Below are 27,156 nucleotides of genomic sequence, written 5' to 3'. Positions count from 1 at the left end.
GTGTGGCCGGCGTGACTAAACACCGAGGTGCACGGAACGCTGTTACCTTCCCACCGAAGGGGTATTTATTTATCTACTTGCAATTTCTTGCTTTCGAACTGCTAGGTTGGCAGGAGCTGGGGCCAGAGACGGGAGCTCACTCCGTCATGCGGCACACTCGAGTCTCGAACTGCTGAACTACTGACCTTCCACAGCCTGCAGTTCAGCATCTTAACCACTTGAGCCACCGTAGATGATTGCAAAAAAGGTTTAGAGGAGAGTTAGAGGTGGAGAGCCATCTCTGATTACAGAGCTAAGGGATACAGAGCGACTATGGTAAGAGGGTTTGGGAGTAAAGCAAAACAGCTGTCGTAGGCTTAGTTTCTCCAAGTGAGAGACTAAGACGGTATGTCTCCCACCCACCCCAAGGATCAAGAAGTGGCCTCTTCTTACAGTTCTTCTTTGAAAGACAGAGGCCAGTGATGAAGCCAAACCCATCCATTCATTGAAAAGCATTGGCCCCGGTCACACGGGCAGGAAACTGCGGGGGGGAGTGTGGCTGTTTGCCCCGGGGCAAACTACCGGCAATTTCTTGCTTTCGAACTGCTAGGTTGGCAGGAGCTGGGGCCAGAGACGGGAGCTCACTCCGTCATGCGGCACACTCGAGTCTCGAACTGCTGAACTACTGACCTTCCACAGCCTGCAGTTCAGCATCTTAACCACTTGAGCCACCGTAGATGATTGCAAAAAAGGTTTAGAGGAGAGTTAGAGGTGGAGAGCCATCTCTGATTACAGAGCTAAGGGATACAGCGCGACTGTGGTAAGAGGGTTTGGAAGTAAAGCAAAACAGCTGTCGTAGGCTTAGTTTCTCCAAGTGAGAGACTAAGACGGTATGTCTCCCACCCACCCCCACGGATCAAGAAGTGGCCTCTTCTTACAGTTCTTCTTTGAAAGACAGAGGCCAGTGATGAAGCCAAACCCATCCATTCATCGAAAAGCATTGTTTGTTTACAGAGAAGGCCAGTAACAGATCTCCATGCTGAGAAAAGGAAAACCTGATAACGGCGGAAGAGCTCAAGAGAGCTTCTAACTGTGCGGCAGCTGAGGCAGAGGGGCTAATAATCCCCAGGCGAGATGCTTCCATAGGCTCCAATGGTGTGTGCACCAGAAAGCGCATAAAGAAAACTGAGCAGTACTTTAACTGCTGCTTATAAAGCTAGACAGCACATGTTATTTTTTTTTAATAAAGGTACTTTAACTGCTGCTTATAAAGCTAGACAAGCACATGTTCTTTTTTAAAAAAAAATAAAGAGAATTGCTAATTTTCTCAGTGAAAAGTAGTCAAGGACAGAGGATCATTGTATGCTTCCCTCCCCTCATTTTAAAATAAACTGCAGAGAGGAGTCCCGCTCTCTCCGCTTCCAGTTGTCTCTTTGGCTCTGGCTGTCAGGCAGAGACAAAAGAGTAACTTCATAAAGCTGTCTGTGTCTTAAAATGAATCTGGCTTTCCCCCAAAAGGCCGCTTAGTCATTTTATTGCTTTCTGACTGCAGTTCCGTTATCACACATCTTTCCCACTCTCCAGGGCACTAGCACAATGTCCCTCTCACTTCTCTTGATGAATACCTTCCACCCTCCTGAATGTTGGACAAGAAAATCAACATAGGACATGGGGTCATTTGTATTGGAAATCTCCCCTAGTCTGCTGCCTGGTTTCTTTTCCTTTCTGCTAAGAACTGGGCTGAAAATTTGTGAGGAGCTGCATACTGATGACTTTCCAGTATGTAAACTAGGGCTGCATACTCTAGCTCAGGAAATCCTTGAGGTTTGGGGGGTGGAGGTTGGGGAGGGTAGAGAAGAGGGCGAGGAGGGATTTCAGTCGGGGATGGGTGGGCATAATGGGAGGGAGGTCTCTCTGTCTCTTTGGCAGTGGCAACAGCCGTCAGCAGAGAGGCTTTCTCTGCAAGCTCAGATTCCAATCCTGTTTTGAGAACAGTGTTGTGATTGCATTGTTCACCCTGTACGGAGGCATCACTGTAAACTTCCAGAATGCTTAATCCTTATATGGTTACTGTGAACTGTTGATTACATCAGTACTCCTAAACAGGCTGACAAGATCCAGTCCTCTCTCAAGTGATGGGAGTGAATTGCGGGCAGGCTTGATGAAGGAGCATCCTTTTTTTCACTTTTCTTGCTCCCTCTGGAATTCTTCCGCTTTGATCTCCGGTTAGAGTAGTCAAAGGGACCATGACTCAGATGTGGCAGTACTGTTCAAATTTCTCTTTAGCTGTGATGCCATTTAGGTGATCTGTGAGAAGTTGCTATCTCTTCCTGGCGGGGTAGTTGGGGTGTTAACATGAACCTGACACATGTTGCTCTGACCTCCTTGGAGGGAGTTGAGGATACAAATTTGATGTATAATGAGTGAGCACCCTGTTGACTTGAAAAGAGGTGGCAGGAGAGCAAGTCTCTTCAGTTGACAAAGCTATACTGCCTGGTTAACTGAACATGCTTCTTGTTTGGCTACTGGAAAAGTGCCTACTTACAAGCCCCTCAAATTAATTTACAATCCCCCCCTTGTTTCCTGAGAGATTACCTTTTGGTTTACAGGGTTGATTCTTTAAAAAAGGGGATTTCCACCCTCCTAAATGATATATATAAATGGAACTGCGGTGGCTCAAGTGGTTAAGACGCTGAACTGCAGGCTGTGGAAGGTCAGTAGTTCGGCAGTTCGAGACCCGAGTGTGCCGCATGATGGAGTGAGCGCCCGTCTCTAGTTCCAGCTCCTGCCAACCTAGCAGTTCGAAAGCAAGAAATTGCAAGTAGATAAATAGGGATCACTTCGGTGGGAAGGTAACAGCGTTCCGTGCGCCTTGGTGCTTAGTCATGCCGGCCACATGACCACGGAAATGTCTTCGGACAGCGCTGGCTCTTCGGCTTTGAAACGGAGATGAGCACCGCAACCCTAGAGTCAGATTCGACTGGCATTCGAACAAGGGAACCTTTACCTTTAAATGGTATATAGCTTCTGAAAACATTCATATCCATTTGGCTTCCTGCCAGTCTATCTGCTAGAATGTATTTATGCCATTCCTGTCATATCTTTTCCCACACCAATTCTCTAGTTCCGGCCGTTCTGATTGGCCAGTGTCATTTTTTCCCCTCAGTTTCAAAGCAGAGCAGGTTCATACTGCTATAAAATGCTGTCGTCTCCCTCTGTTTTACAGTAGCCACCGCCAATTCCTCTTCCATTCTTTCCAACAGACATGTCAAGTGCTTAGTCAGTGTGTCAGTTTTGGCATCTTGTGCCATTGTCAACCATAGACAATGCATAGACAGCTCTGAGAGTTTCTCTTTTCAAAAATTTGCTACTGATAAAGTAGACTTCGGTCTTAACCAACAGTACAGCATCAAAGGCCCCAGTCACATGGAAAATTTTGGCCCGGGAGAGGGACGGATCAGGGGTGCAGCAAACGGGTGCGATCTCACCACAACATCTGGGAAGCGGCGCGCACCCGTCCCCGATTCGTCCCTAAACCCGGAAAAGCTGCTGCAAAAAAGAACCTCCTAGAGAGGAGGACTTACCTGAAGCACCGCAGCAAGCGTGGCCGTGGGATTGCCGCCACGCCCATCATCCGGAGCAATCCAGGCTCCTGGCCGAACTGCGCACGTGCACACATGCGCAGTTCGGCAGCCTCGCTCTCCCTTCAGTAGCTTCCCCCCACCGGCATCTGATCATGCCGGGGAGGAACTGCGCGGCGACTCAGGGGATCTATGTGATCCCGCCGCCGCATGTTTCTTTTGGTGCGGCTTTAAAAAGCCGCACTTTGGCCGTACTCCCCCCCCCGTGTGGCAGGGGCCAAAGTATATTAATCCCTTTCCTGCCATAGTTAACTATAATGTCTTTTGATTAGTTAGTTACAAACCAATATCAATACAATACCAGCAGGTTTGATAAATATTAAATTTTTGTTTGTCATGCATGGTGGCTCTTCCTGATAATGGGTTGAATCCACCAGAGCACTTACATGGTAGAAGCCCTTCCAACTGTGCAAATGCTATGGTGGAGCCAAGGTTAAGTATAACTGATTGTTCATGTGGTCCTGTCCCTGAAGGGGAAAATAGCCTCTTAGCATTCCCATAGGCCTCAGTCTCTCTGGAGGTGTAGATTTGAATCCCACCACTGCCACCAATTTGTGACAGCCATTTTCTGCCAACTGAGGTGACCCACACAGCCTCCTATGATTTGGGGAGGACCAGATTTGTTTTAAACTGTAAGTCTTCCCCTCAGTCAGCAGATGTTCTTAAGGTACCAAGTGTAAAGGTTTTGGGTTCACTGCCATAAGTTTTGTGGTGAGCAAGCTGAAAATGGAGATCACTGAGGCAGCAGTTGTATATAAATAATGAAGATTTATTTATTTACAGGTTGGTTTCAAAGAGCAGATCAGCAGCACAGGTCTCCAAGATAGTCAAAGGAGAAGCCTGCCTGAGATGCAGAAGTTTAAGCTGGTTATGGCTTCCAAGTGTGATTTGAAATATTTGTTTTTAATGCTTTTAGGTACAAACAGGCTTTTACTGCCTAGCCACTAGGGTGGATTCTTACACACACACAGGATCCCACCCACACCAGCCTGCCCTTTCCCAAGAGTCAGACTAAATGGTACAATTCGCTCATTACCATAGACAGGCAGACACAAAATTATCCTTGCACTCTCCCTAAGGCAGACCTGAACTAACTCCAACATTCCATCCCCCCCCCCCGAATGGTGATTGGATGCCAGAGCAGCCCTCTCATAGGCTCAAGCTGAGTGGCTGTTTTTCCCTTCGGGGCAAGACAGCCTCCTGCCCGTAATATATGCCTTCTGCCTTCATTTCAACTAATCTGCCAAAGAGCCCTCTGACATCAAGCAAGGACTCTCAGCACATTGCAGGGGGTTCTGGAGCATGTTTTGAGATACACATGACTTTTTTGGTGCACAGTTCACTTGAAGCCATGGCCAGGATTGTTGGATCTCTCTGTTGCCCCTTTTGAGCTCAGGGTGTGACGTAGAACACACCCCACAATCTCCGACTGCTACATATTTAATCAGTCGTGATAGACTCCGTCATGCGGCATACTCGGGTCTCGAACCGCTGAACTACCGACCTTCCACAGCCTGCAGTTCAGCGTCTTAACCACTTGAGCCACCGCAGCTCCTTTTATTCATTAAATACAAATACAAAACATAAATTAACAGGTTAACTATGCTAATATATCAAACTAGTCCCAGAACACAGGGAAGCATTTCACGAACATCAAGATAAAGAGTCATAGAATTACAGTAAAAGAGTAACACAATTATCACTATCATAAATTATAAGCAAGTGATGATTTCACGATATTTCGATGGTATATGTTTCAATTGATTTGAATAGTTCTCTTGAACATACTCTAAAAATGGAGCCCATTTGGTTAGCAGAACTGAATTAGTGTTAGTACCTTCTGCAGTCTCAATAGAATCCGATATTTTATCCGTTGCAAATAGTTCCCAAAGTTTAACAAACCAGCGCGTGGTAGAAATTGGGAATGAGTCTTTCCAACTGGCAGCTATTAGAGTTTTGGCTGATGTCAAGAGGAGGGAGGTAAGCTCCTGACGGATCCAAGGTATGCGATTGTCTTTCCATAGGTCCAACAGAACTAAGTCATTAACTTGTCAACGTCATAGCCAGTAATTCCTTTGATACAGAAGTACTGTTCAACTAACAAAAAAAGACTGGGCCAAGATATGGTTGTTGCAGACTCTCTCCTCCATATCCTTAAACATATGCCTCCAGGGTTGCAAACTTCTGATGAGGTGGTACACTACACCCAGAAAGTTACATCGTATTTTAGCATCACACTCACCACTCTGCTGGAGGAAATGTGGGGCTGGGGGCTCGTTTATTCATTGTCGGTGGGACTGCAAAATTGTAATGGTCTTTTGGAAAGGTCACTCTTTTAGTGTATCAAGTTCTTTCCCCTTTTTCTGAAATCACAATGTGTCTTCTTTCCCCTGAGTATATAACCGTTTCCTTTCACAACGGACCAAGGACTGCCTCAGTCCCAATTCTCTATATAACTGGATGGGACTTGTCTTTCTTCCCTGAAAATATAATCCAATTCCTTTTGGCCTGTTTGGGAGCTTCAGCCTGCTACCCAGTCACTCTTTGCCAAAATCTCAAACTCCAGTTCTTGGGTGTCTGTGTGAAAACGTACTTCAGCTTAAACTGACACTAGACTCTGAATTCTTAGATGGAATTGTTCCTCAGTATTTATGTTCACCATGGCTAAGACCAGGAGTGTCTCCCTTTATTTAAAAAGTGAATCTCTCTGACAGGTTTTTTTAGTCAGACCCTTCAGATACCCACTCTTTTAGCTGAACTTTTACTTTACTGAACTCCAAATGGACTAACTCTCCCCTCAGCACACAGTTGATTTTATATTTCCCTCAGCGGGTGCAGGCCAATCAGAGGAAAGGAACAGCCTGTCACTCAAGCTCAACATTCTACAGCAGCGTTAACTATTCACCTCCCTTCTCTGATTTTGCTGCATTAGGAAAACAGCATTTTAAATGTAGTCTGTCGCAAGTCCATCTCAAGAGTGGAGCGGATTGGATAGCTTAGAACCCCTGGGTTATACTGGTGTTGACTCCGGTTCAAGTCAGTCCTTAGGACACAGGGACACTGATTGGAAACCATCAAAGCTGTGGGAGTCTCACAGAAATAGGAAGTCTCTGACGGATTCCTGACTGAAAAATCATCATTCAGTGATGAAATATGACTTAAAGTCTCTGAGCTATTGGGTTAAATGGTATATAAAGATCTTCTTCGTGGTCTCTGTGCATCACACCCTTGGGATACTCTGCGCCTGCGCTGACCTTCTCGGTACCGATAGCTAGCAAAAGGGATTTTCGCGCCTCTCCCAGGTCACGCGCCGGCTCCACTGCGCATGACCAAGGAGGGGCACGCAGATCCCGCCAGTTCCTTCTGACCGCCGCCCAACAGCCTTCAAAGAAACAAGATGAAGGGCCGAGAGCAGAGGGGAAGGAGGGCGGGTGGTGTGAATGCACAGATGACCACTCGAAGATCACCAGTTACAGGTAAGCAACCTGTCTTTTTCTGACACCGTAACCTGTGAAGAAGAAAATATTTACCTCTGTCAGGGTGGTATTACTGCTTTGTTTTGTAACCTGTCCTCTGTGTTTGTGGTTACTCAAACGTTTGACCCATTCCAGAAAGAAAAATAAAACACTACTGTTGTTCATTCCTTTTTCAAATCCTGCCTCAAGTTTCTCATTGTCCTGAGAGAACAATAAAACTTAGCCCACAATAGGGAACTCATTATTCTACAGCCATCAAAATAAAGCCTTAAATGCACTACCAAATAATACCGCCATTGAAGAGGAGGGAGACGGCTAATAATAACACGCTGAAACTGAAGGACACTGCAGAGAGGCCTGCTCCAGCTCCTGTTTGTTTCTTAACTAATGATGAGCCTGTTCTGTTCAACTGTGATCAAACAAGAAAGTATATAAAGTCTTTGCTTTTAAAACGCTCAAGGAATTTTCCCCTTCTCCAAATACAACTTATGGCTGACTTGCACAGTTCAGTGCCATTAGAAGCGGATTAGGTAAAGGTAAAGGTTCCCTTGCTCGAAAGCCAGTCGAGGCCGACACTAGGGTTGCGGTGCTCATCTCCGTTTCCAAGCCAAAGAGCCAGCGCTGTCCAAAGACGTTTCTGTGGTCATGTGGCCGGCATGACTAAACACCAAGGCGCACGGAACGCTGTTCCCTTCCCACCGAAGCGGTACCTATTTATCGACTTGCGGTGCCTTGCTTTCGAGCTGCTAGGTTGGCAGGAGCTGGAACTAGAGACGGGAGCTCACTCCATCATGCGGCACACGCGGGTCTCGAACTGCTGAACTACCGACCTTCCACAGCCAGCAGTTCAGCGTCTTAACCACTTGAGCCACCGCAGCTCCTACAGAAGTTGATTAAATGGCTTTAAAGGAAGGTTTGACAAAATCATGGAAAATCGGTCTGTCAAGTGACTACTGGCCATGATAGCTAAGTGGACCTTCCAGGTACAAAGGCAGCATCTTCTGAAAACCAGGTGCTGGAGATGAACAAGGGAGAACTGGTGCTTTTACAACACGTCGTTAGAAGCAGGGCTATTTCTGGGCAGGAACGCACAGGAACGGAGTTCCGGCTGGCTCCCAAGTTGGCCACGCCCAGCAGGAACTCTTTAGCATAATAGGCCACACCCAACAGCAGAAACTCATTAGGATTGGCTACATTAGGGGTGTGTGGCCTAACATGCAAAGGAGTTCCTGCTACAAAAAAGGCCCTGGGTTTTGACAACAAACAAGGTAAATAGAATAACAAGCAAATGGTGGGTGTGGCTGGATGACTATACTTCTGGTAACACGGGGGTGCGGCCTAATATGCTAATGAGCTATGCTCTCATGGGTGTGGCTGGATATGCTAATGAGTGTCTGCTGTTGGGTGTGGCCTATTATGCTAATGAGTTCCTGCTGGGCTTTTTCTAAAAAAAAACCCTGGTTAGAAGCATTTGGCCAACTACTTTAGAAGTAATGATGGGCTAGACGGGCATTTGGTTTGATTCGACAGGGGTCATATTTATGCACTTAGCTCACAGTCGGATTCCCCCCTTCCCCCAGTATTTATTATCAGATACTGTAAACTGACTTTCACAGGGAGCCCAGGCTGTTTGACCACATGACAAGATGTTTCTAATCAGACTGTTTTTGATATATGTGCTCTCTTTTTGTGCTCCTCTGCAGGGATCTACATCTTGATTGCTGTTGGAGCGGTGATGATGTTTGTGGGTTTCCTGGGATGCTATGGTGCCATCCAGGAGTCGCAGTGCCTTCTTGGAACAGTAAGAGGACATTTTCTTGTTAACGTTCCCCAAGCATTAACAATCCCTCTAACGATACTTGAGAGCAGAGTCCATAGTTCCTTCTTCTCTTATTATCATGACTTGCTCCATCCCACACAGCCTCTCTGTTGTATCTTGCAATTAATACCTTCACGTTAGTCGTTAGTCTTCAAATCAGTCTTTGTTGCTCTCAGTAACACAAGTACAAAACACATCTCACAGCTGCAATGACTCGCACTTCCTTCCCCTCACCTATATACAATCCCCTTAAAAGGGGAGAGACATCTCCCCTTTTTCTCAACCCATAACATAGTCCTTCATCCAGACAGGTGGTTGTCTCGTTCTTTCTTTCCTCGCCATTGCTACAGCTGATGGTACTTCTTGGGATGATAATAATGGTGGTGATAATGTCTCTCGAGAAGTATCCGAAGGTCCCTACTGATGACTTAGATTGGTCCCCTCATGAACAGGCCCAATATCATTTTCAGTCACTGGTAACAGAGAGAAATCATCTAATTCAAAACTCATTTCATTCCCACTAGAATACACAGGTTCCAAATAAGAAGCATTCGATACATGACCATCTGATAATCTATAAGTATATGGTCCTTTCCTTTCCACAATCTTACTATGCAAAGTAAACTTACATTCCCCCTTTCACAAAATCCTAACAAAAGAACCACATTCAGGTTTAACATCCTTATCACCCCCACATTTATTTGCATAAGCCTTACACTTCTCTTGCTTCTGAACCACTCTTTTTCTCAATTCAGAATCTGACGATACATCAGTCCTTGCCTTTAAGATTCCAGTAACATTTAACTTAACATGCATCTCTATACCATGTAATAATTCTGCCAGTGAACTTTGCATTGTAGCATGACTTGTTGCCTTATATGCTTGAAAAGATCGGTCATACAAGCAATCCATGCCTTTCCTTCCAATTTAGCTGTTTGCAAGCTAAACCATTCAATTTATCTATTAGCTTGCGGATAATACGCCAATTACCTCCTATGTATAATATTTCGTTCCGCAAGAAGAGTTTCAAATTCCAAAGAAGTAAATTGGGCACCATTGTCAGAAATCAACTCTTTAGGATCCCCTTCCCCACTGAAAACTAAAGTCAAAAACTTAATCACAGCAGCAAACGTGGCTTGTGACATAAATGCTATCTCTGGCCATTTGCTGAAGTAATCTGTTAACGTAATAGCATAACGACATTCAATAGGAGCAGTCTCAAAAGGTCCCACAATATCAATGGCAACCGTTTCCCAAGCAGAATGTGGAAATGCGACTGGCTGTAATGGTGCTGGGTGTGTTACCACTGTCTTATCATGTAACTGACAAGTGACACAAGCCTTTATCATCATTATCATCATCATCATCATTTATTTATTTATTTATTTATTTGCAAGCGGGCTCTGGGCGATTTACAGCATTAAAACAGATAAAATACAATCAACATGATAAAATATTACAGTGCACTAATAAAACAACCAATCCAGATGGCTATCAATGCCTTTTTTTGCCAGCTGCCATGCTCTCTCCACAGCAAGGCAGGGAAGGGGAGGCGGAGCCAAAAGAAAAAAAGGAGGGTGCCAGTTTTAACCGTCGCCGTCCTCCACCAAAAGCCTGGCGGAACATCTCTGCCTTACGGGCCCTGCAGAATTGCATCAAATCCCACAGGGCCCTGATGTTATTTGACAGAGAGTCCCACACGGTCAGGGCCAGGACCAAAAAGGCCCTGGCCTTGGTCGAGGACAGCCGGACCTCCCTAGGGCTGGGGATCACCAGTAAGTTGGTATCAGCTGATCTCAGTGTTCTTCTGGGGACATATTGGAGGAGGTGGTCCTGAAGGTATGTGGGTTCCTGACCGCTCAAGGCCTTAAAAGTCAACACTAATCATCATCATCATCATCATCTTTCAATTTAGTAATCGCTCGATCCTGCAGAGCTTGCTGGGTCTGAGCGATTTACAGTTGTTCATTCACGCGGGACTAACAATGATTTATGGGGGTAAGGGAGGACAACATATATCTTTTAAATTACACACATCCACAGTCGGCGAGGGTTTGCTCAGCTGCAGGGTCAGACGTATTCCGTCGGCATATTCACTTCGGCTTGGCTAGATTACGTCAGCTTCTCCAGGTCTTGCAGTGCCGCACTGCCACCGCCTGGCTGGAACGGCCCATTACAGGCTTCTCGGAGTCGAAGAGATTTTTTACTTAGGCTTTCAGTCTCGCGAGCTGAGCATTCCGGTCACTGGCTAACACCTCCCCCACCAGGGGGTTCTTTGGTGTGCCCACCCTCTCTAAGGAGTGGTACCCATTTTATCTACTCGCCGAAGCTTTCGAACCGCTGGGTGGACGGCGAGCTAGGGACAAGGCTGGTAGCTCACACCAGCACGGGGCTAGAACTGACAGCTGTACTGTTCAGCTCAGATGTTACTAACCAGAGGATAAATCCTCTGTGCCACCGCTCCACAATACCTCGAACCTGACTCGGTACTCCATCGGTAACTAGTGTAGCTGGTGCAGCACAGGTTGTATATGAGCTATCTGTGGCGTTCCTGCCAGGACTCACGCCACCACATTCTGGACCAGTTGGAGCTTCCGGGTCAGTCTCAAGGACAGGCCAGCATACAGCGAGTTACAGTAGCCCAGTCTGGAGGTGACAGTTGTATGGATTACCGTAACCAGGTCAGGGGGTGACAGGAAAAGGGCCAGCAGCCGTGCCTAGCACGGGTGGTAAAACGCCAGTCTGGCAGTATTGGTGACCAACGCTCTCTCGAAGCTATGGAGTCTCGTGAGCTCCTGCACCTCTTTTTTTACCCCTGGTCAGTATCTGGATGGGAGACTACCAGAAATTACCAGGGTCACTACAAAGATGCAAGCAATGGCAAACCACCTCTGAACATCTCATGCCCTGAAAACCCTGCAGAGTTGCCATAAATCGGCTGTGAGTTGATGGCACACACACAAAAAGCATTCATTGGTCCTCTAGTCTTGGTTCTCCATCACTCTGTTGCCACTGTTTTATGTGTGAGTCGCTAACTCCTGTCCCATGCCTGCCCAGTCTGTATATTTTAAATTGTAGGTCCCCTAGGATGGACACTTTCTCTTTCATGTTCCGTATTTTACCAAAAATTTCACTGGCACTAACAGTTCATTGTAATTAACCCTTGAACGTTTAAGACAAATGTATGAGGCCGTTTCAGAGTACCTTCAGAGGAGGAGAATGAATACCTGGGGTCAGGGGTCATTCCGTAGAAAAAGAGGTGCAGGAGCTCATTAGCATAACTCATTAGCACAACTCATTTGCATATGCCACACCCCCTGACATCACCGGAAGTGTGTCAGAAGGCAACACCCACCGCTCAGGCTCCACTGGACTGTTTTGGATTGCTAGCTATTGGGGGGGGGGGAACGCGCAGATATGCCCTCCCAGAGGAGGGAGAGCTTGTACATGAATAAAACTTGGTCTTAAAGGTGCCACTGGACTGTTTTGGATTGCTAGCTATTGGGGGGGGGGACGCACAGATATGCCCTTACAGAGGAGGGAGAGCTTGTACCTGAAGGCGGAAGGGGGGGGGCCTCTGCAACTTACCTGGCTGCTTCTTGCTCCTCGTGGCCCGACTGAGGGCTGCTGGGAGCAGGGGGCGGGGCTCCTTACTGCCGGAGCTCTGCTCCTGTGCGCTCCCGCAAGAAATGACCCCTGCCTGGGGTACATCTCCAACAAGGGCACTGTACAGCCTTTTAGTTTTAAGGTTCTCCAGCCACATGGGAATGTAGGAATAAGAACTGTTTGCTGTCGTGCCCTCACGGCAAGACTTGCTATGCTGCTTCTGTTTGCCCGTGACTTCCTGCTCTCTGTGGATGCAAGGAAAGGAACAGAGACAATGTCATGGTATATGGAGACACAGGGAGTATTCTTTGTGAATTTTATACACTGGGAATGGGTGATCCACATAGATCTGTGTGCTTTTCATTTACACTGCTGTTGTGAAGCCCCTGTTGACACTTTCGAATACCATGTTGTTAGTTCACCATACTGCAACACATGCTTTCGAGACACATTGCCGGCACTACAATCTCCTCTTATCTGATCTCTATTTTGTCTACAGTTCTTCACATGCCTTGTTATCCTGTTTGCTTGTGAAGTGGCAGCTGGAATCTGGGGATTTGTTCACAAAGATCAGGTAAGGAATTTACTACTCATTTATTTACATTTATGTAGAACCTTAGGCTAGTGTCATCGATGCAACGAACATGAAATTGAGCCAACTTCAGAGGACGGCGGAAGACAGGAAGGCCTGGCGTGATCTGGTCCATGGGGTCGCGAAGAGTCGGACTCAACTGTGCAACTGAACAACAAGAACCTTAGGCTTACAAAACAGCCGTGCCCTCTGGCACCTTAAAGACTTCGTTCCAGAGGACGGAGCATACTATAAAAATTAAACAGAAGTCCAGTGGCATCTTGAAAACTGTCGAAATGTATTGCAGCATAAGCTTTTGCGTTTACATCCAAAGCAGATACTTGCTATATACAGCTGCTGTATACAGACAGATGTGTCTCAGATACCTGGTGGAATAAAAAAAAATTTAGTCTTCAAGGAACCACTGGGCTCCTGTTTAATTTTGGGTCGACAGGCAAACATGGCATCCCCTCCAGAGCCTGCTATGTTTGCAAAGTGGTTATAATCCTTATTTTTCCTCATGAAAGGTCTGCAAAGGTAGGGTAAACTGCACAGGAGACATGGAGCTGCCGCTGCTCCTTTGCTTTATCCTGGTTTTTGGGTCACTTCTTAAGCAAACCGTGAGCAACATGTTTTATCCCTGCCTCCCATCATTGCTGCAGAGATGGAACGGCGGTAACTCTGTCTCTTGTGATGTCTGATGTATCTTGGTTGAGAGAGATGTTCCAAAAACTTTCCAATGAGCTTTATGGCTGAGTAGAATTCCCCCTCCCCCCGTCTCTTTAAATTCGGCACTCTGTAGTCCCTTCACTGGTTTTACCAATCCCAGAGGACATTCAAATGAGACAGAAAAAGTCTTACTCTGTCTGGGGCTCCTAGATGATGAGGTTCTCTGAGTATTTAATAATTCATTAAACTACAGGGTGTTTTTTAGTTCTTTAAAATATTTATATTCTTCCTTTCCTGGTGGCTCAAAGGTAATAAAGTAGCACGCAGTAATCTTCTCCCAAACAGTACTGCAGATTCCTATTTGCTCATTCCAGCTTGCTATTAGAAGCAGGCTCTTTTCTAGTTTTGCCCTGCAGCAGAGCTGCGGTGGCTCAAGTGGTTAAGACGCTGAACTGCAGGCTGTGGAAGGTCAGTAGTTCAGCAGTTCGAGACCCGGGTGCCGCAAGACGGGGTGAGCTCCTGTCTCTAGTTCCAGCTCCTGCCAACCTAGCAGTTTGAAAGCAAGAAATTGCAAGTAGATAAATAGGTACCACTTCGGTGGGAAGGAAACAGCGTTCCGTGCGCCTTGGTGTTTAGTCATGCCGGCCACATGACCACGGAAATGTCTTCGGACAGCGCTGGCTCTTCGGCTTTGAAACGGAGATGAGCACTGCAACCCTAGAGTCGGATTCGACTGGCTTTCGAGCAAGGGAACCTTTACCTTTAGGCCCTGCAGCACTTGGATTAGTAAGTTCCCCAGGGCTACCGTGCGGCTTCACGAAAAACAAGTCATCTCATGTAGTTTGGCCCTAAATTGTGATACAGAGTAAGTCAAAGGAAGGAAGGGAAGCTGGTATGATAAAACCCGATGGTGTGAAATCTTGGAAGCTAAACTGGGTTGGTATTTGAAAGGAAGACCACCAAGGAAGAGTCTGCAGAAGAAGACAATGGCCAACCACCTCTGCTTCTCTCTTGCCTTGAAAGCCCCTTGCTGGGGTTACCTTAAGTCAGCTGTGACTCACCAGCACTTTACACACGCAAGACAAAGGAAAGCAGGAAAGGCAACTGTAACAAGGAATGGATGAATATGAGAAAGTATAGCGAAATGTGTTCAGGCTTTATTTTAATTATAGATATATGCACTGTTGTTGGGGACTGGATGCAGAGATCGTATCACATCCATGCTGAAAGATCTGCACTGGCGCCCTGACTCTCTCCAGACACAATTCATAGAGGTGGTTCTTACCTTTAAGGCCTTAAATGGCTTGCAGCCAGTGTACTTAAAGGACTGCTTCATCCTGTACTGTCCAGCCTACAAGTACCAAGCCTTATTCTCTGTGTCTGTGCTTACAGCCAGGCCAAAACATTTCTTTTTACCCAGCATTTCAGCTGGGGGTTTAATCTTTTAAAATAATTTTTACATTGTGTTTCTAGCTTGAGCACTGTTAAAAAGGTAAAGGTTCCCCTTGCTCGAAAGCCAGTCGAGTCCGACTCTAGGGTTGCAGTGCTCATCTCCGTTTCAAAGTCGAAGAGCCAGCGCTGTCGGAAGACGTTTCCGTGGTCATGTGGCCGGCATGACTACCAAGGCGCACGGAACGCTGTTACCTTTCCCCCACCAAAGCGGTGGGGGAATTTCTTGCTTTCGAACTGCTAGGTTGGCAGGAGCTGGAACTAGAGACAGGAGCTCACTCCGTCATGCAGCAACTCGGGTCTTGAACTGCTGAACTACTGACCTTCCACAGCCTGCAGGTGAGCGTCTTAACCACTCGAGCCACCACAGCTCCTTGAGTACTGTTACAAGGGCCATTTTATGTTGCCAAGTATTGTATTCAGTTTTTATACTCTGGCAGGTTTTGAATAGTTTGTAAATTTTAATGGTTTTATTTTTTTAATTATTTTGATCACATGAAAAACCTCAAGCAGGTCTTTGGAATGGTGTCATAGATGTTTTCTAAGTAAATAACGTGCTTGGTTATTTAAAGATGGGGACTGTCTCTAAAGCAGGAGTCAGCAATCCTTGTTGTTCAGTCGCACAGTCGAGTCCGACTCTTCGCGACCCCATGGACCAGGTCACGCCAGGCCCTCCTGTCTTCTGCTGTTCTCTGAAGTTCGCTCAATTTCATGTTCATTGCATCTATGACACTGTCTAACCATCTCATCCTTTGCCGTCCCCGTCTCCTTTGACCTTCAATCTTTCCCAACATCCTACTGCTGGCTATAAAATGCTCTAGCCTGAACAATGTAGACTGCTACATTTAAAGTGTTTTAGAATATAAGAGATAGGAAATTAAGAACATAAGAGAAGCCAATGTTGGAACAGGCCAATGGCCCATCTAGTCCAACACTCTGCCACACAGTGGCCAAAAACACCAGGTGCCATCAGGAGGTCCATCAGTGGGGCCAGGACATTAGAAGCCCTCCCCCCGCCCCCCCCCCCCAGCACCAAGAATACAGTGCATCCCTTGCCCCAGCCTGTGAGTTCCTATCTAGACCTTGTGGCTAATAGCCACTGATGGACCTCTGCTCTATATGTTTATCCAGTTCCCTCTTGAAGCTGTCCATGCTTGTAGCCACCGCCACCTCCTGTGGCTGTGAATTCCATGTGTTAATCACTCTTTGGGTGAAGAAGTACTTCCTTTTATCTGTTAATTGTTTTGTTAATATGTACAGGTCTTACATGTAGTGGTATTCCATTTGAAGGACTGTGTTTTCACCAAACTGCAGTTTTGACAACACTCAGTCAGTGAATCACAGGCACTGAACATTACTTCATAAGCGGTAGCCCTCTCCGCAGCTGGTGGTGTGGAGGAAAGCAGGATGCTGTTGCCTATCTACCAATGCACGTGAATAGTTCCTTTCTGAGGCTGCATGCGTACTATAGTTTTTTCCAAAGAGTTGAATGCTGCATGATAGTATTGTTGCCTTTTGGTAAGGTTGTGGGAAATATTGGGGGTTGAAAAACCTGCAATATGATGCTGTTTCCGTTGCCTTATTATAAAATAGCTTACTTAGTGGTCTTAATGACAATAAATAGAAAGGAGTAGGCAATACAAGGGGTTATTACAGCCGTGCATGATGAAAAACATAGGACGCTGGTTTTCTTTCAATTATGAGAATAGTATTATTATTATTTTTAGAGAGACTAACAATGTGATGGTGGATTCTCCTCGGGAGACTGTATGTGATGTATTCTGAAGCATGCTTTAGATACAAGCCTGTATTACATCTCTGGGGCAAGTGATGCTCTGTCTTCTTGGTGCATGGGGGGGGTCAACAGTGGGAGGGCTTCTAATGTCCTGGCCCCACTGGTGGACCTCCTGATGGCACCTGGTATTTCTGGCCACTGTGTGACACAGGGTTTTGGACTGGATGGGCCTTTGGCCTGATGCAACATTGGCGTCTCTTATGTTCTTATGTCCTGCTACAATGACTACTACAGCAAAGTGTATGTCTTTGAAGTCTTTGAGAACTTATTTGGAATCTTCAGCTGGTTCAGAAGTGGCAGTCATATTGTTAAGTGGGAATCATTCGTCTGAACATCTTTTGTTAGTGGAGATAGGGGAGTTAGGTGGAGCGGTATGCTACGGGGGCAGAATCCTAACCCCATCCAAGTGGTAGACTAAGGACCAAGTGGTAGACTCTGTAGTGATGGTGCCCAGCCTAGGCAGTACTTTCCATAGACAGTCTCTTAGCACTGACCTCACTGTTACGGTCTTTTAGCCATCCAAAAAAGGCAGGAGCCCAATAGATAGAGAGACAGACAGACAACATACTTATATACAGAGCCACGGTACATGGAGGGGAAGCAAAAGTTAATGCACTGGCCCACCCTCTGCTATATGTGTTTGCCTCGCATTGGCACATTGCCCCTTATGCAAAGTGTACATATGTAGGCTTCGTTCCTCTGATTAGGAGCACTGTCGTCGTTTCTTAATGTTCTTAACTGCAAGAATGGAGCCTTAGCAAGAACAAGCAGCCAAGCACCAGTACCACACTGCCCTGGTATATGAGAATAATAATGATTCACGCCTCTGTATCCAGTGGCCACTGTTATTAGCATCAATGTCATCTGAGCCCTTATGTATGCTGTAGACAGTGTGAGAAAATTCTATTACTGGTGTTTTATCCACTAGTCAGTTCCAGATGGCAATGAAGAAATGGAATAGGGGGTACTGTGTTTATAGCCCTTAACAGTCTTCCCCCAGGGACAATTATCCCTTAATAAAAAAGCTTCCCATTCTTGCTTTTCAAAATGAAATCTGACATGCTGTTTTCAGCTTTCTGACTCCCCAAGGGTAGCTTAGATTGGAATGAGAGGTACACATTCCCCTCTGCATTCTAGCAAGCTGCTGGCCCAGACTTCAAATTGATCTTTTGGGGAAGATCTGGACACAGAACGAAGGCAACAAGAGGCACTTCCCTTAGGATTTTTTAATCCATAAACCAATTGCTCCTCAGCAGCCTGCTTGATTATAGTAGGATTGCTTTGGTGTTGTGGAGCGCAGCACTTATTGTGCTTTATTTAGCCAGCGGTAATATAGTGGTTATGGAGCTGCGGTGGCTCAAGTGGTTAAGACGCTGAATTGCAGGCTGTGGTCAGTAGTTCAGCAGTTCGAGACCCGGGTGCCGCATGATGGAGTGAGCTCCAGTCTCTAGTTCCAGCTCCTGCCAACCTAGCAGTTCGAAAGCAAGAAATTGCAAGTAGATAAATAGGGACCACTTCGGTGGGAAGGAAACAGCGTTCCTTGCGCCTTGGCGTTTAGTCATGCCGGCCACATGACCACGGAAACGTCTTCGGACAGCGCTGGCTCTTCGGCTTTGAAACGGAGATGAGCACCGCAACCCTAGAGTCGGATTCAACTGGCTTTCGAGCAAGGGAGCTTTACTAATATAGTGGTTAAAATGTCAGGCTAGGATTTCGGAGACTGAGGTTTGAATCCCCAGTCTACCATGATCGCTTGCTGGTTGACCTTGGGCCGGTCGTACGCTCTCACCCTAACCCACCTCACAGAGTCATTGTGAGGAGAAGATGGAGGAGAGAGGAATGATGTCAGCTGCTTTGGGCCCGCATTGGGGAGAGAGGCCGTAAATGCATTTATTTAGTGTTTGGAAAAAAAGAAAACCTGTACCATAAGCATTACATCTTCCTTCTCCTTGTGAGCCACAATAAGATCATTCTCTCACAGGAAAGAGCCCTCACCATCTCCTTGCTTGCTACTTTTCCTGCTTACGTCTCTCTCCCAATTAGTGACTTTATCTGTTTTCTCTGTCTCATCACTTTCCAGTATGACTAGGTCTTAAGACCTACATACACTGGAGAACACCTAGTTTGTGACATTACCTTTTCTGCAAGATGCATGTTAGTGACAGACATGCGGGGCTAGAACCCGGGAAAAGGGAGAGAAGTTGAAATGGGGAAGCAGTGGGCTTGTGACGAGTGTGCGTGTGTCTGTGTTTGTAGACTGCTATTTGAATGAAGGCGGCAAAGCATGTCACAGTATCAGAATCACTTTATTGTATGTGGCCATAGGCCTTCACAATATCAAGCACTCTCAGAGAGTTTGTGTATAACATAGGATAAAAGAGAGAGGGGGATTCAACCTCTATAAAATGTATAAAACCTGTTAAAACTACCTCAGCCTATAATATTTAACAGGGCTATTTTTGGGCAGGAACGCACAGGAACGAAGTTCTGGCTGGCTCCCAAGTTGGCCACACCCAGCAGGAACTCATTAGCATAATAGGCCACACCCAACAGCAGAAACTCATTCGGATTGGCTACATTAGGGGTGTGTGGCCTAACATGCAAAGGAGTTCCTGCTAAAAAAAAGGCCCTGGGTTTTGACCACAAACAAGGTAAACAGAATAAGAAGCAAAAGGTGGGTGTGGCTGGATAACCACCCTTCTGGTAACATGGGGGTGTGGCCTAATGTGCTAATGAGCTGCGCTGACAGGGGTGTGGCCCAATAGGCTAATGAGTTCCTGTTGTTGGGTGTGGCCTATTATGCTAATGAGTTCCTGCTGGGCTTTTTCTATAAAAAGAGCCCTGAAAATCCGATGAGACCTTTTAAGAACACTCACTTATTTGCAATGGTAACTTGTCACAGTACGAAGCAGTTTAAATTTGGATTCTTAATAATGTTGTGTTTTAATAATATCAGCATAAATGCAGTATAAAACAGGAGGCAACACTTAAAACCACTACTCCCAGCCATGTACAGCCCAAACTCTGTTTTTAAAAGAGTTGTAACCAGGGGTCATTTCGTAGAAAAAGAGCTAGGGGAACTCATTAGCATAACTCATTAGCATATGCCACACCCCCTGACATCAGGGGCCCGGCGGTGGACCTGCAAGGCCAGCGGGAGTGCGAGGAAGCCCCGCCAAGGCCCTCCCTGGCCCCAGGCAGGCAGGGGTGGGGAGAGGCGGGGAGGAAGCAACTTACCCTCCCTCTTCTCCTGCCTCCTCCTGGCTGAATGAGGGCCAGAAGCGGGGTGGCCGGAAGCAGGGGGCGGGGCTTCGTCATGTGCCCCGCCCCCCTGCACCTCACCCGGGGGAACTGCGTTTCCCCGCATTCCCACCCGAAATGACCCCTGGTTGTAACCCTTCTAAAAGGGTCAGCTAAGTTGTTCTGGCCTGATTATTAGAGGAAGTAGTTGCCCATTTGGGGGGGGTGAGGTGCCACCAAAAAGCTTTAACTGCCAATAGTAGCCAGTCTCACTTTTTGAAAGTAGTGGCATCTACAAGAAGGCCTCAATGCCAGATCTCAAAATATAGGGAGGAGCCTGCGGGACAATATCTCAAATATCCCAGGCACAAGCTCTATAAAGCTTTTCTGAATTGAAGCCAGCACCTTGAATTCAGCCTCAAAACACTGAACGGTAACCAGCGGAGAAGCATTAGTAGGATATGTGATCCAAGCTTAGGTGCTATCTTATGGACCAGCAAATGCTTCTGAATTACCTTCAAGGGCAGTCCTTCACAAAATGCTTCACAGGAGTCAAGACGTTACCAGGACACATGCAACATGTAGTAACGAGGGCTATTTTGGGGCAGGAACGCACAGGAACGGAGTTCCGGCTGGCTTCCAAGTTGGCCACACCCAGCAGGGACGCATTAGCATAATAGGCCACACCTAACAGCAGAAACGCATTAGGATTGGCTACATTAGGGGTGTGTGGCCTAACATGCAAAGGAGTTCCTGCTACAAAAAAGCCCTGGGCTTGGACAACAAAGAAGGTAAACAGAATAAGAAGGGAAAGGTAGGTGTGGCTGGATGACCACACTTCTGGTAACATGGGGGTGTGGCCTAATATGCCAATGAGCTGTGCTGTCAGGGGTGTGGCCTAATATGCTAATGAGTTTCTGCTGTGGGTGTGGCCTATTATGTTAATAAGTTCCTGCTGGGCTTTTTCTACAAAAAAAAAGCCCTGGTAGTAACGTTTTAGTTTCCTGAAAGTGCCAAATGAAGCTGACAGTGGGGAATCCAGGAGTACTTCCAAGCTGAGAACCTGTTTCTTTAGAGGGAGAACGATGCCATGCAGGCCAGGTATGTCTGTTGCCTCGGAGAGCCAGCGTAGTGTAGCGGTTAGTGTTGGCCTAGGATCTGGGAAATCCAGGTTTGAATCTCCCTTTGTGCCATGGACGTTTGCTGGGTAGTCTCGGGCCAGTCACACACTCTCAGCCAAATATTGTACTTTTTGACAGCCCGCCCCCAGAGGGTTAGAGTAGGGTCCTATATGTCCACAGCCCTTACCCTTAATACCAGTTCTCCACAAGGCTGTGTGTTGAGCCCCTTGCTCTATACCCTCTACACACAGGATTGTACCCCCACCCACCCCAGTAACACCATCATCAAGTTTGCTGATGACACCACTGTGGTGGGGCTCATCTCTGGGAATGATGAGTCTGCTTATCGGGACGAGGTGGAACGGCTTTGTGTTTGGTGCAGGGAAAATAATTTGATCCTCAACACCACCAAAACCAAGGAATTGGTAGTGGACTATAGGAGGAACAAAACGGACATTCAGCCACTGTTTATTGGTGGAGAACGTGTGGAGAGGGTGGCTACTTTTAAGTTTTTGGGAGTGATTATTGAGCAGAACTTGACTTGGAGCACTAACACCACTGCTCTGGTGAAGAAGGCCCAGCAGAGGCTTTTTTTTCCTCAGACTTTTAAAGAAAAATAACTTGAGTGAGAAAATACTGATGTCTTTCTATCGCTGCTCAATAGAGAGCATTTTAACATACTGTGTCTGTGTCTGGTTTGCCAGTTGTACGGCTGTGGAGAGGAAAGCACTCCAGAGAGTTATCATCACAGCCCAGAAGATTATTGGCTGTCCTCTCCCACTCATGGAGGAATTGTATAGTTCTCGATGCTTGAAAAAAGCAAAGAACATTTTGCAGGATTTGTCACACCCTGAACACTCCCTGTTTGAACTGCTGCCTTCGGGTAGAAGATATAGGACGATCAAAACAAGGACAAACAGATTAAAAAACAGTTTTTATTCGAGAGCTATTATTGCTTTAAATGCTGTATGAATTGGAATTTGGGTGACATTGGTGGTTAAGTTGCAATGTGAACCCTAATGGTTGTGTGAGTGTGAGTGTATATGAGTATGGTTGTGTGAGTGTATATGAGTATGCTTGTAGATCACCGAATGATTGCACCTTAATTTCGTTGTACTATGTACAATGACAATAAAGTATATTATTGTTGTTGTTGTTGTTGTTGTTGTTGTTGTTGTTGTTGTTATTGTTAAAGGCATACTTCTTTTTGTATGACCGGTCTAAGGACTGTAGAAATAAACTGAATGACTGACACTCTCAGCCTAACCGACCTCACAGAGCTGTTGTGAAGCTAAAACAGAGAGGAGGGGAATGATGTAAGCCACTTTGGGGTCCCTACTGGGATGAAAGGTGGGGTATAAAATAAAGTAAATAAAACAACATAATAAATAGAGCTGGCCACACTTCACCAGCATCTCTGTACTGAGCTTCAGTTAAGAACATCTCCCGTCTGCTTGCTGCTTTTTCCCCTATACACCACTCTCTCCCTCAATCACTTTGTAGTAGAAAAAAGCAAATGAACTTTTAGGAACATGGAATAAGTAATAACATGTAGTGCCCATCTCACTAATTCTTGGTAGCATGCCCTGTACATCAAGAATTAGTGCTTAGGATGCAGGTCATGTATACACACACATACACTGTCATTAACATTTTCTCCAAATTAAGATTTACAAGACTGGGCATTTATTAAAAGGTAAAGGTTCCCTTGATCGAAAGCCAGTCGAGTCCGACTCTAGGGTTGCGGTGCTCATCTCCGTTTCAAAGCCGAAGAGCCAGCGCTGTTGGAAGACGTTTCCGTGGTCATGTGGCCGGCATGACTAAACACCAAGGCGCACGGAACGCTGTTACCTTCCCACCGAAGTGGTACCTATTTATCTACTTGCAATTTCTTGCTTTCAAACTGCTAGGTTGGCAGGAGCTGGAACTAGAGACGGGAGCTCACTCCGTCATGCGGCACCCGGGTCTCGAACTGCTGAACTACCGACCTTCCACAGCCTGCAGTTCAGCGTCTTAACCACTTGAGCCACCGCAGCTCCTTATATACACACATACACTGTCATTAACATTTTCTCCAAATTAAGATTTACAAGACTGGGTATTTCTTAGTTTACTTTTTAATTATAATGTTGGGAAACACATTTGGGTATTCTCGTTTCCTTGTTACTGTGTCACTTTCCTTTATCTCTTCCTCTCTTCTGTTCTAGGTTGCCAAAGACGTAAAACATTTCTATGACGAAGCGTTGACCCAAGCACAAGGACAGGGTGACAAAGCACAGAAGGCAAAAACTGTTGTGAAGACCTTCCACGATACGGTAAGCAGTCTGGAGTCCTCTGTAGGAAATCTGTCATGACCAATGTTCCCTCTAAGCTGTAGAGTCTCGTGAGCAAAAATTCTACCCTGTGAGCTACTGGCATTGAAAGCTGTGAGCGAGTGACTCGGCTTCTGCATACATTAGTTTGCTCGGGAGCCCTCCTTCCTGAGCTAAGACAAAAGTGTGTGAGCCAGAGGCTAAAAAACTGTGAGCTAGCTCACACTAACTCAGCTTAGAGGGGACACTGGTCATGACTGGAATGCACCTTTCCGGTAACATACTATTGACTGGTGTGAGTGTGTATTCAAGAAGGGACTCCAGTCCATGTAAAGTATTGTACTGTATCTTGAGACCGGGAGACATCAGGGCCCTGCGGGACGTCTTACAGTTCCGCAGGGCCTGTAAAACGGAGCTCTTCCACCAGGCTTTCAATTAGGGGGGCCCCCTTAACAGCCTGGCACGAGCCTGGATCGGGGGCAGGTGACCGTCTACTGCTGAGAGATTGACGCCATCTGGTATTAACATCTGTTGAATGTATGATGTTCTATATTGTGATTTTAATCGATCTGGGTTTCACTGTATGTCAGTGTTTTAACACATACATTTATATGTGTATATATATTGTGAGCCGCCCTGAGCCTGCCTCGGCAGGGAGGTGCGGGATACAGGGCCTGTAAGACGGAGCTCTTCCGCCAGGCGTATGAGTAGGAGCCGCCACTACCATCACTACTGTTCCATCATAACCCGGCCCTGGAAGAAGGAACGTCAGCGTTTCCCAGAACAGATGACGCTGAGTAGGTAGAGCAGTGTAATAGAGTAGTTGTAATATGCCATCTGTGGAATATCATGGTAGAACATCTAGAGCACTTTTGTTAATATTAATGTTACTGTACTGTAGTGGCTTTAAATGGTTTTAAATATGTTTTATACTGGCTTGTACCTCTTTGTAAGCCGCCCTGAGCTCGCGTAGCAGGGAGGGCGGGGTATAAATTGAACTTATAAATAAATAAATATAAAATATAGGGGCAGATTAAGGCTCACTGGTGCCCTAAGCACTGACCCATCTTGGTGCTCCCCCCCTCCTTTCCACACTGACCTAGTCCATTTTAGTTGCTGACCTGTCTGACCAGATAGACAATGCAGGTTGCAGCAATACAAACATGTATTCATAGGATAACACAATATACTGTACAAACTAAGCTTTTCACCCTTTCCCCAACTTTGTCGTGCCCCCTTTGGCCCTGGTGCCCTAAGCACGTGCCTAGTCTGCTTCATGGTTAATCTGCCCCTGGGGATATAAATTTAATAAATAAATAAAATATTTTTTTTGTTATGCTGCACTGTCAAGTGAGCATTCGAGAGGATTTCCCCCATGAGCGCTCAAGAACTGGTGGGGGTAGGGAGTTGAGACCAATGGGGAGGCTGTAAAACAGACAAATGGAAGTTGTTGAGAGGAGAGGAAATTGGGACATTCTTGGGCCAGATCTCCTATCCCCAAAAAACCTTCTCTTGAGAAGAAATGGGGTGGGTGGAAGAGAAAATGGCACAAGAAGAGGTCCACGGAAGAGATCCAGTTTTGCTTCTCGTTGAACTGTACCGGTGAGAAGGGTACCTTCCACACAGCGATGGGATTTTTGTGGTTTCCCCGTTGCTGGTCTGGCTGCACAGCTGCAATGGAGCTTCCCCATGGTGGGTTCCATGGCAGTTTGCCTGCCCCAATTCCCCTAGTAGCAGCCACCAATGTTCCCTCTAAGCTGTGGAGTCTCGTGAGCGAAAATTCTACTTTGTGAGCTACTGGCATTCAAGTTGGGAGCGAGCGATTTGGCCGCTGCACAAATCAGTTTGCTCTGGAGCCACCCTTCCTAAGCGAAGACAAAAATGTGTGAGCCAGAGGCTAAAAATCTATGAGCTAGCTCACACTAACTCAGCTTAGAGGGAACACTGGCAGCCACCCCTTTCTCTTGGGCCGCCAGGGCTTTTGTGGGTTTTTTATTAAAACCAATGCTAGAATATTGATGTCCCCCAATACAGAGAGAGGGATCGAGCTGGCATGGCCACTGCTCTCCCACTCACAAAGCTGTGGCAGGGGGGGTATATGGTAGGTATGGTGGTGGGTGGCAGTGGCAGTTCCCGTGGCAGAGGCGGCAGCCGTTCTCGTGGCTAGGTGGGTGATGATTCCTCCACCCCGCCGCGCTGTCAACTCCGCCGTCCCTGCCTGTAACCTCACAGCCTCGGAGGCTCATGAGAAAAGGCAGAGATGGTGGGGACCAGCAAGCAACTTGTGGGAGGGGCAATCCCATTTCACCTACCTTTTATTCCCCCCCTTTCCCCTTACTTTCTGTCTTTCTCCGTCAGACCGATTTCACACAAGAGCTGCACCGCAGTCGCGCCTCCCTTTGCCCCGCCTCTGTTGGTCAATCTCCCACTCGAAGCCACGCGGCTGCATTTTGACTGGCGGCTTCGCCCAATTTCCCCCGCGGTTTCGTGATCCTCGAAAAACAGGATCACGAAACCGCGGGGGAAATCGGACGAAGCCGCGGGTCAAAACGCGGCCGCGCGGCTTCAAGTGGGAAATTGACTGATGGAAGCGGGGCAAAGGGAGGTGCGACCGCGGTGCAGCTCTTGTGCGAAATTGGTCTCAGTCTCTCTCCGTTTCCCCCATGCCTACAGTCACTCCTTGTCTTTTCTGTCTCCCTCACCTGATCACTTTTTTCTCTCTGCTTCTGTCTCACCCACCCATCACTCTCCCTTACTTCATTAGCTGTGGTGACTCACCCAGCCTCCCTGCCTGTTGACTGCTGCTGTGGGTCACTCAGCCCCCCCCCAAGCAGGTTCACAGTCTTTGCAGCTGCAGCACCTCACCTGGCCCAGCGGCTTTGGCGCCTCAGCCAGCGGCTTCCTCAGACTCTTCTCTGCCTCAGTGGTTCAGTCTCTGCACTGCTATAATGGGGGCAACTTGCCTGCCCCCCCTGCGACAGTGTTGCACCGAATCCTCTGGTCTCTCTCACCACCTCGCCACCTTTGTTGGCAGCTTGCCCAGCCTAGAGATGTAAAATTTCCGGAAATTTTGAAGTTCGGAAAAAAACGAAAATTTTCAGAAAAATTGAAAAAATGCTATATTAGCATTTCTTTTGTCTTTTCTAGATTGAAAGTCATTCTGTTACTTTAGGAACATAAAATATGACTATGGACATTTTTACTTGGCATGAAATTATCACAACTAGCATATTAAAAATATAGTGTATCCAAACAATTATTACAAACAGAATACCGCATGCAAAAACAAAACTGATTTTTTATTTTCTTCTGACAATCGCACCTCCTAAAGGAAGAAATGTATCTTGTTCTTGCATTGGAGAGTTCAGTTTGTAACCTAGGACTTGCTTGTCCTCAGTGCACAGAAATTAGATCAATCTGATACCATATATATATATATATATATGAAATGATTTGGAAAATATTTGAACACCTTGCC

General features: G+C 46.5%; 1 protein-coding gene across 1 annotated transcript in view; it reads left to right on the top strand.

The window, feature by feature from the left end:
• CD81 (CD81 molecule) overlaps nucleotides 1-27,156 on the top strand; it is a 116,968-nt gene that overhangs the window by 84,110 nt on the left and 5,702 nt on the right. The window contains exons 3-5 of the mRNA XM_015419823.1: nucleotides 8,800-8,897; nucleotides 13,021-13,095; nucleotides 23,574-23,681. Coding sequence (XP_015275309.1) covers nucleotides 8,800-8,897; nucleotides 13,021-13,095; nucleotides 23,574-23,681 — 281 coding nt within the window. The remainder of the gene's footprint in view (nucleotides 1-8,799; nucleotides 8,898-13,020; nucleotides 13,096-23,573; nucleotides 23,682-27,156) is intronic.

The sequence above is a fragment of the Gekko japonicus genome, unplaced genomic scaffold (assembly GCF_001447785.1).
Source record: "Gekko japonicus isolate JY-2015 unplaced genomic scaffold, Gekko_japonicus_V1.1 scaffold2639, whole genome shotgun sequence".
Lineage (NCBI taxonomy): Eukaryota > Metazoa > Chordata > Lepidosauria > Squamata > Gekkonidae > Gekko > Gekko japonicus.
Note: the sequence above shows the minus strand (reverse complement) of the source record. Positions and strands in the feature narration are given on the sequence as shown.